Source organism: Fulmarus glacialis, unplaced genomic scaffold (genome assembly GCF_000690835.1).
Source record: "Fulmarus glacialis isolate BGI_N327 unplaced genomic scaffold, ASM69083v1 scaffold43955, whole genome shotgun sequence".
Taxonomy (NCBI): Eukaryota; Metazoa; Chordata; class Aves; order Procellariiformes; family Procellariidae; genus Fulmarus; species Fulmarus glacialis.
This window is the reverse complement of record NW_009213221.1, coordinates 5,536-18,900: the sequence shown is the minus strand read 5'-3', so window position 1 is coordinate 18,900 and position 13,365 is coordinate 5,536. Positions and strand designations below refer to the sequence as shown.

At 39.1% G+C, this 13,365-nt stretch overlaps 1 protein-coding gene across 1 annotated transcript; it reads left to right on the top strand.

Annotated features, from left to right (window-relative positions):
- Positions 1-6,098: 6,098 nt before the first annotated feature.
- Positions 6,099-11,997, top strand: LOC104077041 (cytochrome b5; the record flags this gene model as incomplete). The annotated part of the gene is made up of 4 exons (XM_009578118.1): positions 6,099-6,227; positions 7,914-7,943; positions 10,482-10,516; positions 11,375-11,997. Coding segments are annotated over 4 exons (273 nt in total), but the record flags the coding sequence as incomplete, so codon positions are not given.
- Positions 11,998-13,365: the final 1,368 nt, after the last annotated feature.

Below are 13,365 nucleotides of genomic sequence, written 5' to 3'. Positions count from 1 at the left end.
AGTATTTGAAAGTTCTTGGCATGAAAGACTATTCTTGAGACCAGAAACTTGTATATCATCTTTTTCATTCAAAGGCTGTTGGACCTGTATTACAGAAAATTTGGGAAACCTTTTCATAGTTCCAGGTCCTACATCATTTAAGGGAAAATAGCTACTAGAAATGCGTGTGTACTCACAGCAGGATCTTATGGCGATATCTGTATTATAGATAATTACATATGTGAATAATATTAAATGTCAATTAATGGATTAAGTATGTTGGTATTGCTTGATAATATTTCTCCGTAGTTTAATAAAGCAATCCCACTAGTCATGCTTTGATATCAATCTAATGAGCTAAACAAGAGTAGCTGGGCCTATAAAAATAAGAATGAAATGATCAGTGTCCTGATCCGCTTACCATTGTGGTGAGAGTCCTCCCTATGGCTTTTGTGGGAGCTTGGTTGGATTCCTTAAGCTAGGCAGAGAAGCTAACAAGAATAGGAACATGTCTACCTGAGAGAAGTTCCTTATTCTATGAAACTAACTATGGTATGTATTTAATATTCATTTAATACAGACTTTGTTTAGGTTACTTCAGTTGGTGGTGGTGCCATAATTTAGCAAAAATATTAATGGCCAATGAAAATGGGTTTTTCATAAGGTGTGAACTTGTGCTTTTGTAGCACTGTTTCTAAACAGAATGGACAGCTCCCACAAAAGGTGTTTTGTAATGCTGATCAAATAAAGTGCAGTAAAACAAACATTGCTTTACTCTGTCAGAATGAATAATGTTCTCTCCACTGTGTGGTGGTAAGTTACATTCATCCAGTATGATGATACTGTGGAAGAGTAGCATAATACCTTCCATGTTTAAGGTAACGAATAGCTTACAACGAAAGGTGCCGGTACTAGCACGTTTTGAAGTCTGTCAATGCACCATGTGAATTTTTATTTCAGAACCTTGCAGTCTAAGAGTCAAAACCAGTGTTATCACTTCGTTAAGCTCCAATGAAGCTTGCAGGAAGATTTGAAAATGCTTTGAAAAAATAGCACTTCTTAGCGCTCTTTTATGCAAGACGTTGCAAGATGTAATTGTTTTGTAAGTGGGGAAATGGGCACTGAGCTACTGGATGCTTCTTTTGCAGTTCATCTAAAACCCTAATAATGGTTTTCAAAAATACTCTCATAAAGAGATCTACTCTCCTAGGTGCCTAAAATTTTACATGAGTACAGAATTTCTGTCCTGTAACTTAAATAGGTGCTGGAAATAATTAGGAGGACTCTTCAGACTACATGAAAGTGCTCTTAAAACAAACAAGTGTTTGTCTGTCTTGCACAATAAAGCTGAGGTTCTCCGGGTCTTTCTGGCTCTGTTGCTGCCCCTTTCTGCTTCTCGTTCCCTGTGGTGCAGAAAGCAAAACTTGAATTTAAAGACTGCCACTGGTGGAGACCTTTGCTAATCTCCTCAAAAGTTAAATTGGACCCTAAGTTTGATTCTCCCAGTATGGGAAGAGGGAGGGGGCAGGAATTGTGAATTAGGACAGTTACACTTTTAATAGAGTCTTGAACTATGATACTGAGAAAGTTGCATGACAGTAGTGAGGGGGAGAAGAGATGATAGATGTGTAGGATGAAGCAATCACAGACATCTGACCCAGATGAGAGCAGTGAGTTCAACTGCTCATTTGCTTTATCTAAAACTTTCTAATGTGCTGCTGTTAGGAATTAGTCTATGGTATGTACTAGTGCTGGCTTTGTACAGACTTCTGTTATGCATGTAACTTAAATACCTATGTTCTTATATTGGGAATGTCCTAGGAATGAGGTAGAATAGCTTAACTTACCAGCAAAAGCTTTTTTATTTCCCTTGAACCACAGTTTTACCTGCAAAAACACTTTAGTTATTTGTATCAGCAGGATTTCAGTTTAGGAGTCATTATCTGTATAATCTTGTGGGCTTCCAGTTCCAGGGTCTATCCAGAGGCTCTTCATTAAAGTAGAAATTCTCGTACCAACCTTTGTTTACCATGCAGAAGTTTGAACAAAGACCCTGTATAAACAAACTTTGAGAAACTCATTGAACCATGGAAAATGCTCAGCTTTTGATAGAAAAGTCACTTCTTGCCCGTTGTGAGACATTACAGTTGCTCCCTTTCATTAGGGGAGGCGAAGTCTTTTCATTAATTGCTTGTATTATATGCTAATTGTTTGCAGAGGGTTTGCATTCTTTAAGCAGAGGTGCCATCTAAAAGAAAAGTGGTTAGCCTTGAAGTACTTCTATGTATATATAGTAGGTTATTAGTAACATCTGCTAGAAGGCTTAAATTAGGAACTCTGTATGTGATTCTCTCTACCTTAGAGAGAAGTGGTTTAACCCCAGCCAGCAGCTGAGTACCACACAGCCACTCTCTCACTCCCCCGTCGTGGGATGGGGTGGGAATCAGAAGGGTAAAAGTGAGAAAACTCGTGGGTTGAGATAAAGACAGTTTAACAGGGAAAGCAAAAGCCGCTCACGCAAGCAAAGTAAAACAAGGAATTCCTTCACTGCTTCCCATCACCAGGCAGGTGTTTAGCCATCTCCAGGAAAGCAGGGCTCCATCAGGCGTAACAGTGACTTGGGAAGACAAACGCCATCGCTCCAAACGTCCCCCCCTTCCTTCTTCTTCTCCCAGCTTTATATGCTGAGCATGACGTCCTATGGTATGGAATATCCCTTTGGTCAGTTGGGGTCAGCTGTCCCGGCTGTGTCCCCTCCCAGCTTCTTGTGCACTCCCAGCCTACTTGCTGGTGGGGTGGGGTGAGAAGCAGAAAAGGCCTTGACTCTGTGTAAGCACTGCTCAGCAGTTACTAACACATCCCTGTGTTATCAACACTGTTTTCAGCACAAATCCAAAACATAGCCCCATGCTAACTCCTATGAAGAAAATTAACTCTATCCCAGCCAAAACTAGCACACTTAGTCTGGCTGATGTGAGGAAAAAATACTATCAGTTGTCCAGCTATAGTAGCAGAGGTCAAGGGTGAGTTTGTCCCCTTCAGCTGATGTGTGATAGCACTGAGAGGGTTGATCACGGTCACTGTGGTAATGCTAATATTGTGGTTTTGTAAACAGGGATCAGTTACTAATTAGACCAAAAACTAATCCTATAGAGAAAAGCTGGAGTGCCTCAGTGAAGCTGCCCATATAGCTATTTGATTGCTTTGTAGTGGTACAAGGGAGGGATTTGGGAACAAATTTGTATATGATCATTCTGTAGTCAGCAACCTGCAGGTAGTTTGCTAAAGTACTCTGTGAAATAGTTATACCGGTGGGTATCCACTTGTTTGGCTGGTTGGTGAATTTTTGGGGGGGAACTAGTGTAAACCATGTGATCTTGACAACTTGCTGGAGTAACTAGTGTTTTATCTACTCATGAGTAGGGTTTGGGTTCATTGCAATGCATGAGTATGAGTGTACGTGCTACTCATGGTACTAGTACTCTATGGGTAGTTTAGCTTTGATGCCTTTTGCTACTTGTTGATGTCTTGTTTGTTAAGCATGTTTTCCAAGGAGTTTTGCTGCCTTTTCTGCTGAATATGCTACCTATATTTTTCTATTTTGGGGAGTGCAATTCTGTAAGATGGTATTCAAAACAACAAAACAAACCCCCAAAACCCCAAACCCCACGTTGCTGAAGGAATTATTTGAAGACTTAGTTGTGGCAATATCTGGGAGAGCCAGTTAGACCCAAGTTCATCTTCTTAAATGTACTATACATTTCAAGGCACTGAACTTGAGTGATCCCTCAACTTTTTTCCAGTCCTTTCCCTGAATACTTATCAGAATGGATTCAAGGGCAGGATTTTGGTGAGCATGCCATATTTGCACGTCTGCTTGCATAATCTTTACTCTGCATGCACTCTTTTAACCTTTTTTGGCTCAGCTGCTGTGCCTAATCTCTCTATCAATTGCTTAATCTTGCTTTTGCTTAGTCATGGTAGGGATCCCTTACTCTTCTAGCGGTGGTATCTTGGCTCTTTAAAAAAAGTTTTGTGTTATGTTTTTTCTAAAAAAAGCAACTTTCTCAATCTGTTAAAATAAATGTCTGTCTTTAATGCAAAGGTTCAAGTTTTGCAGTTCTGATACTACTGAAAACTGGTAGCAATAGTGTCTTCCTGATCCGTATGAACCAGTCTTATTTTTCTTGGAAGAGAAGGATTGATAGGAGGTTAATATGGTGGATTTGAAGTAAATGCTAACCTGAATTGTCTAGACTAGCAGAAATGTTTATGCCATTTCTTTAATCTACTGTCTAAGCATAGCCTTTCTGTTCAGCTATACTCCAGGCAAGGTGACCCTAAACAGTAGAAGTTTTGCCTATTTTCATCATTTTAGATCCTATAGTCAGAAGCGTTAAAAATGGAATTGAGGCTCCAAAACCTTATTTCCTTAGTCACTGGTGAAGTGTTAGAAGTTATTTCCTGGTTACATTAATCCAAGGCAGTAGTACTAAAGTGTTTTCATCTTGCTTAACTAATAATTCCGGGTGTTTATGTAGTAGTTTCCTACTTAAAAGTTGAGTGGTGAATTTTTATGGTATGCTACTTATCTGTTGTATGAACGAGTAACTTGAAACTGAGAAAATTCACTGAACTAGAAGATGTGATATATCTTGCAGTACATACAGACAGTTATTTGATGGATGGAAATGTGGAACTGCATGCGGTCCCAAAAGTGCATCCTGAGGAAGAATAAAAGTCAATGGAGAGCAGGGATTTAGGTTAAAGGAATGGTGATGGGCTGAGGTATTAGGAGATACTGGGAGACGACTTCTCTACATCTTAATGGTTTTATCAGCAGTGTGGGATTCCATAGTCTGCTAAAACCAAATTGCTATTCTAGTCTCTTGTATGAGCTTTCAGTTGTGCTTAAGCCATTCTAAAGTAGCCAGCTTACTAGATAATCATACCATAACTTCTTTTGGAAAGGGCCCTTGAAGGTTGTCAGGTGTAACCGCAGCCGGCAACTAAACACGCAGCCGCTCGCTCACTCCCCCCCGGTGGGATGGGGGAGAGAATCAGAAGTGAGAGAACTCGTGGGTTGAGATAAAGACGGTTTAATAGGGAAAGCACAAGCTGTGCACACAAGCAAAGCAAAACAAGGGATTCACTCACTACTTCCCATCAGCAGGCAGGTGTTCAGCCATCTCCAGGAAAGCAGGGCTCCTTCAGGTGTAACAGTTATTTGGGAAGACAAACGCCATCACTCTGAACCTCCCCCCCTTCCTTCTTCTTCCCCCAGCTTTATATGCTGAGCATGACGCCATATGGTATGGAATATCCCTTTGGTCAGTTGGGGTCAGCTGTCCCAGCCGTGTGCACCCCCAGCCTACTTGCTGGTGGGGTGGTGTGAGAAGCAGAACTCTGTAAGCACTGCTCAGCAGTAACTAAAACATCCCTGTGTTATCAAGACTGTTTTCAGCACAAATCAAAACATAGCCCCCTGTTAGCTACTATGAAGAAAATTAACTCTATCCCAGCCAAAACCAACACAAAGGTTATCTGGTCCAACCCCCATCTCAAACTAGGATTAACTTGAAGGTCAGGTTCCTTAGTGCCTTGTCTGGGCAACCTCAAAGGATGGAGATTCTGCATGCTCCCCTGCCAACTTGTTTGATTGCTCTTGTTGTGAATAGCTTTTTTGTTATATGTCCCTGGAATGTTCTTGCTACAACTTAGACCTTTTGGCTTTTTTTCCTTTTGCTGTATAAAGTGTTGTTTGGATAAAAATATTTCCTGCAGAAGTGAAAACATGGAATGTAACTTCAGATAATAGTTGGGCTTATTAAAAGACTGACTGATTCCCATAATGTTCTAAACGCTTTAGTGGCTAGGGGTAATGCCTCTTACTGTTCCGTCGCTGATGGAGTAGAAACTTAGCTTCCTTGGTTTTGGCTTCAGAGAGTACATAAAGCTCTCTAGTTATTCAGAGAGGATTATGTTTGCTCTAAGAAGTCTAGCAGCTGATTTTGCAAGGACAATTTTTTTATTTTTAGAAATGTAGAAATGAAGAATTTCCATTTTTTAGAATGTGGAATGGTTTTCAGTAACAAGTTCAAACTCATTAAAAATTGCAGCACCCGGGTGGTGAAGAGGTCCTCAGGGAGCAAGCTGGAGGAGATGCTACTGAGAACTTTGAAGATGTTGGCCATTCCACAGATGCAAGGACACTGTCAGAAACGTTTATTGTTGGGGAACTTCATCCGGTGAGTATGTGAGAGTACCAGTACTTGCTGTTTACTGTAGTGTTTTTGCATCCAGTTATTTCTCTGGTAATTTACTTCAAAATAGAGGAGAGCTGCTAGTTTGATTGGGTGCCAGCCCTGCAGCTGTTTGTGGATGGACCTGGACTGGAGATAGGTTCTGCTAATGTGAAGGGATTTGATTAGTGTAGCATAAGGATGGTCACATCTAAAAGTTTGCTGCTTTGAAATATTCTACAGCCTAGTTCTTGAATAAAGTGAATACGGAATCATGCCATTTCTGGTGTACTCTGCGAGCTTTATGAGACTCTATAACCCCTGAAGGTGATATGTCAGAATGTCTAGACCTTTTCTTATGTCAGTATGCAGAGTGATTACTAACAGCCATTTTCATTCTTTCATCATTGTAAATATATGCCAGGCTTCCATCTGGATCTAAAAGTACAATCCTGGCTTTTCATATGTATGTTTAGAAAACGGCTACTGTAAGCATCTTACTTCTAGTTTGATGCCCTGTCTTCCCCCCTGTCTGGCTCCCCCTGTTTTGTGCGGTATCCATGTTCCCTACTTGTAGTTGTCAGGTTTTTTATGATCAGTTCCCACTGGATCATGTGTCACTTCCTCTTTTCTATACTGTCCTTACCATTTCTTGTACTTTTAACAAGCACCTTTCTGCTGCCTCAAGCTTTGAAGGCTTTATTTCCAGCTACAGAGCTGCTGCCTTGGCTTCCTTCAGTTAGGCCTTTTTTAAACTCTCTTGCATCTTAATAGTTAAAAACAACTTGTTAGAGACTTAGGCTGCTAGTGTGCCCATCTGCTCCACTCTGCTGCCCATCCCTGCCTCTTCTCTTTTCCTCTTCTGTATTGTGTATGTTTTGTCTTGCATTTGGGGTAAATATCTCTGTCTTGAGTAGCATATTTCACAGTAAGGTTCCTGATCTTGTATCTGTCTTAGGTCCTCTCTTGATAAGTATTAAGTGTAGCTTCTCCTAATACGAAATAATTCAGCTCTGATGCACATTCGTAACCTTGCAGGCTTGTCATCTATTTCAGATGGCAGTTGATGCCAGTAAAGTTGTTCTTAATCTGGCTACCAGTGCAGTTCTTCCTTGTTTGACAAGTGCCTGTTTTAATTTGGTATCAAACAAACAGCTGGATTGTTTAATGTACAAATACAGCACTATCAAGATTATATACTGTTGGGCTTTTTTGTAACGAATGTGACTATTTCAAGTAAAACTTCATGAGTTTATGAAGGATCCATAAAATTTGGGACCTTTGTACTGGATGTTGGACCAAAACTAGTTAGATGACTTTGCCCGATAATATGAGTAGACTAGGTAGAAGTAAACTAATATGATTGTAATCAGTGTATGAACTAAGGTTATGTGTACTGTTTAGAGGCAAAGGAAATGCAAAAAAACCATGGGCACAAGAAATAAAGAAGTATGTTGGAGACTCGGCTTTCACTTCTTCACTGTATACTGGGGAGTATTATTTTAAGGAAGTGATCTTGTTTATGGTAGCTCAAAATCGTACACTGATACCTGCTCTTCTGCAAGTCTGTTTCCTAGGTAAAAATAGGTACACACTAACAGAATAGAATTGCAGACTGAATTTAGCGATAAATGTTATTTGAATGCTTTGGGTTTTTGTCTAAATGGGGTTTTTTTGCTTGTTTTCTTGCAGGATGATAGAGGGAAGCTTCAGAAACCAACAGTAAGTGTGTTTCTTGAAATACCACATTGTTTCTTTTAGGCATTAGATACGGTATCTCTCTGTAAATGGTATACCCCCAGAGGCAAAAATAATTCAGCTTGATTTAAGTGTAGTGTTTCAGGTCATAAATCTCTTAGACCTGTTGATCTGGCTTCAATTTATTCTTCCTGTTAGCTGTTCTTTTCTTTAATTTGTGTGGTTTTGAACCAAGAGGTTACTAAGTGTGATGGTGTTACACTATAGCAAAAAGGTGAGTCTAGAATCAGTCGATGGTTTTCTAGTATTCAGTTTAAGAAAAAAAATCAGTTTATAGACAGAGTGGATTAAACTGATATGTGTTTGTGGGGAAAAATGTGGTAACACTAGTAGATACAGAATATAGAGGCATTTGATTGCTGTATTATAGATCAGTTAATTTGCAATTGTGAACCCTTTTCAAGGTGAAAATACTGTTTGCTTCCTGACTTTCAGTAGATTTTGCTGAGTGTCCTGTCAATGCAGTATTGCACTTACTTTCTAATTTTTTTTTTCTATCTTTAATAGAATAAAGTTGTGTTGGCACTCAACTATCAAACTCATGAAATTCAGATGTCCCTTAAAGGAGCAAGTGCATCATGGATTAATTTGTACAGTTGCTGCTGCTGCGTGTGTAGAGGATGTTTGCTCAGGGCTGGCTTAACAGTACAGCAGTGCACTTAGGAAATAGTTGAAGATTAAATGAAGTGTAGTAGGAGTAGGAACTTACTCTTGCTGTTTAAGAGATTACTTTTAAGAAATAATCATTTTTGTAAGATCTTCCAATAATATGGATAAGTTAAAGGAAAGAAAGTAAAAAAATCCCATATATATACACACACTGAAATGTTCGCTATAGCAATTATTAATTTTATTATTAATTAAGGACTGGAACTAGTATACTAATAAGAAATTGGGTGGTGACTGGAATTCAGAGCTTCTTCCCACCAAGAATAACATCTGCTATTCAGATTTCTTTTGAAATTCATGGCAATTTACGCTTAAGCTGTAAGAGCAGCAACCATAAATGCAACTGAGAAACAGAGTGCCCGGTGCAAGTTGTAGTAATACAATCCTTTGACAAAGCTCACACAAACTTACTAAACTGAAGTACTTAGAATATTAGTTTGGCCAAAGCGTGGTCAGTTGTGAGTTAAGATCCAAATGACGTTTTGCCACACTGCTTTTTGTCTTAATCCCTTGTTTTATTGCTGGTCATAGATATCTACACTACATGTGTGTTTTCCATCATTCCAGAAGGAAGCTGAGCACTTTCTTCCAGCAGGATGTGTGGGTGTAGCTGATAAGACAGTTTCACTTTGCATTGCACTCTGGGTGTGTAATGTGACAGGTTAGGCCCTGTGTGCCCTGGCTCTTTAGGAGCCGTCAGAACACCTTGTGCTTTCAAATGTCCTTCTCATCCTTGCACTGTATTTAAAGTACCCTCAGTGTACACGTCCAGTGTCATACTGTTTAAAAGAGGTTTTTGATGAGCTGTGCCATGTTCTTATTGTCTTGGGGGGGGGGGAACCATCCCCTGGCCCTGGAAGTGGCAACTCTGTTGTAGAAGGTTTTAGCCTTGATAGTGTAGTCACAAGCTGTTCCATACTGTTCGGCTTTGGGATTGGGTTTTCATGGAGGCATTCACAAAACCAATATAGATGTAATCACTGAGTCTTATTCTTTTAAACATGGTATTTGTCACGTGTATACCTGTGATGATTTCGGTGCTTGAAAAAGTAGCCTGTTTGAATCTGTGAGAGGATGTTAGGAATCTTTTGCTCTTTGAATGTATTGCAAATATTCTGATACTGAAGCAATTCATTTCTCAGTGATGGATCTTGTACCACTAAATTTAAGTACAGTTTTAATGCTTGGATCTTTTAAATGTACTTAGGGCCATGCGCAATTAGTAGTGTTCAAATTAATAAGTCTTCATATAAATTGTGCACATGAACCCAACTGGGATTTGATCTTGTAGTGCTTCTTTTCCTGTAGAAACAGAACAAGAAGTCCAAATCAGTATCAGAAACAACTATAATAATTTGACTGATTCTTACGCAATCTGAAACACTACACTAAAAAATGAGTTTAATAAGCATTGTGGACGTAAATTAGTAGCTTTCTTCATGTAGGTTCCATATAGGAGATATTTGTGTATTAATTCAGAGTCTTTTCAATTAGATTTTAGGCAAATAAAGGATCTTTCTCTTTTAGGTGACTAAAACTTTTCAAATGTAACCTGAGGTTGAAGTTAGCCTCATGGAAAACTTGCAGCAAAATTCCCTGTGATGGTATTTTTTTAATAACTTTGATGCAATGTTGACTACAGAAACTGCTGCTAGCTAGCTTCTAATACAACATTTTGTTACAGGAATTCTGAGAAAATGCTTTCCAAATGCAATGCACTGAGTTGTTTTTAAATTAGTCCCACTTAATAAAGAGTCTCGAAGTTGATGGGCTAGTTAAGATGGAGAGGGATGTCTGCCTGATGTAAATATCTTTTTATGCTTTGCTTTCCAGGAAACTCTTATTACCACTGTTCAGTCTAATTCCAGGTATAGTATGACACCTGATGTCAAACTTAAAGTTCCTCATGATCATGTTTCTGAAGCTTAAAAAGCTGAATAGTTTATATCTACTGGAAGCTTAGATGTCAGAGGATGGTGCATGACAATTTCTGTTCTAGATAAAGTCCAAGTTGGCATCTGTGTACCACTTTACAAGCATGTTAGCTTACTGTCTAGATTTTTTTTCTCACATTAGTATGAGTCAGTCTCTACCCAATTGTTTACGTTGCACAAGCTTTCATTTCTGGAGGCTATCAGGTGAATAGAAGACACTTGGTGCCATTGCTGACTTTCTTACCGATATGGACACCTCGCTTTTAAAATTTGCTACAGCTGTTGCATCTAAGGGAAATAAGAGGATTGTGTCTATAAGAAGGAAAATCTGTTGGAATTGGGAGCGGGGGAAAGAACACTTTGGAACACCACTGAATTAAACTTCATAAAGTTATATCCTGCTGACAAGTGCCTACCGCTAAAACCTCAGAGGACTGTTCCATGCCCCTCTGAGTGGGAAGCTTGGCTGTCTTGAAAGTGTCATGTGATGCTGCTACTTAAATGGCTTTTGAATGAATAACATTCCAGGCAGCACACCATGACTTTAAACGTGTCTAGAGTCTTACTCTTCTCTAGGAAGCAAACTTCTTGTAAGTGCTAGTACAAAGCCTTAACAGTACAAGCTTTTTTACTTGACTAGAGTATTACTGGCCAGCCCAGGTGTTCTGCTGCCCTAACTTTCAAGTATTTGTTGGGGCAGGGAGGAAGGATTTTTTTAAGCAATGACTTCTTTAATTTTAAACTTGCTGGTTGTCAATTCCTAAACTGCTGTTTCAAAAAACTTCTTTCTAGTTTGTGGTCCAACTGGGTGATCCCGGCAATAGCAGCAATCATCGTGGCCCTGATGTATCGTTCCTATATGTCAGAGTAAGCGCCTTACTGAGAACTAATGCAAGAAGAGACTGATCTGGGAGAGAATATAAGCAATCCTAACTCAATATGTTTCCAGACAAAAGCCTGATGTCTGAAGAAAAATCCAACTTTTTCAGAAAACTGAACATTTTTTTCTGCTGTGCACTTTTCTTAATGTTGCCTTCTTATTTGCTGTTCGGAAGTGATAAAAAGGCAGCATTTCTCTTTTTGTATAACAATTTTATTCTCTAATGAATTATTTGATAACTGTATTGGTTTCAGTGTTAGAATATTGTTTTGTATGTAACACTCTGATTCTGGTTATTTCTCTTTAATCTGTAATGGGGTCCATAGGACTCTCTTTACATGTAAATTTTACAGCTTTAAATGACTACCAAAACTGTGTACATGTATTTGTCCACACCACTTCATTTAAAAAATCATGTTGTTGTCTTAAATGTAGTGTCTTTGAGTGAAATGCTAATTAAACATAATGGAAAAAGCTGAGTGGGGTAGTGAGTATAGGTGCCTGTAAGCAGTTGGGCCATATCAATCAGGCTATAATGAGCTGATTTCGCACCCCCCCCCCTTTCCTCCTGACATCTGCTCTTATAGTTGTTGTAGATACTCCTACTAACAAACTATTCTGTTTGGCTCCCATTGAAAAACTCAGGCGAAATATGAAACCCAATGTTTGGCCCAATTAGGTCTGCCTCAGTTTTGTGGAAAAAAGGTAGAAAAAAGTGCTATGTAAATTCCACTACAGGTAATGTAACTGCTACTAAATAATACTGTTCCTGCCAAGCACTCAGGTGACTCTGGAATTTGTTCTGGAATTTTTAGACTTTTTATAAAATCTTTAACTTCATCATGTACATTGTGGGGGGAAAAACTGATACATGGAATCTGTTTCTGACTGTTCTGAGATGTGCTCCTTGGTGCTTTACTACGAAGAGGTGACTTTTCACTGCTAAATACAAGATAACTGAAAGTTTGCATTTTGTGGTGAACATTTCTAGGCATATGTAAATGATCATGAATAAAAGTTTAATTGCTTGCTCTTGCTGGCTCAAATACATTCTCTTCAAACTTTTTTGAAGGTCTTGGAAGGGATGCTCTTGCATACTACAGAATCACAGAATCATTAAGGTTGGAAAAGACCTCTTAAGATCATTGAGTCCAACCATCAAGGGACACTTCTCGGAAGTACCTGTTTGATGGTGCATCCTGAAAGTCAAGATACTTCCCTTATGCAGGGAAGTCGCATATAAAAGTGGGAAAAGTGTGCTATGGAGCAGTTAGCACAGATAAATGTTTTCATCAGCATAACCTCAACACCAACTAATGACTCAACAGTGGTTTGGCCCTGCAAGCTCTTCCTCCCTGACATACATCAGGACTTGAAACACTATTCCTTGGGCTGCTTCTTGGCAGCACCAGGGAAGATGCATGCAGTTTAGGCCCTGTGTCAAATCAAATTGAAAGATAGTACACTGTAAACACCAGCTTTAAGAAAAAAAAAAAAAAAAAGGGGGAGGGGAAGTGCTGTTACTTAAGCAGATTGTCTTGTGCATATGTAGGAATATGTCAATACAGGAATCCTTTAAGAATTTCTTGTGGGAATTCCTTTACTGTTACAGCAAATAAGGAGATCTCGTACAGCTTCAACTGTGGAAGTGTTTAGGATCTCTTACATTTGTATTCACGTGTTTTGTCAGACTTGGTTTACAGATACACACATGTGCACTCACTGTAGATCCCATCAACTTCTTTACCTTGGAAATTTTAACCTGCAGTATAAATGGCAGTGTTTGGGATTGTGTCTAGCACTAACTTACTTTGTCCTGTTCTTGACCTAGCTTTTCCTCAGTGTGGTGAGGCTGAGTTTAAAAATTCAGGCTTTATTGACTTTTTACAAATAACCTTTAAAA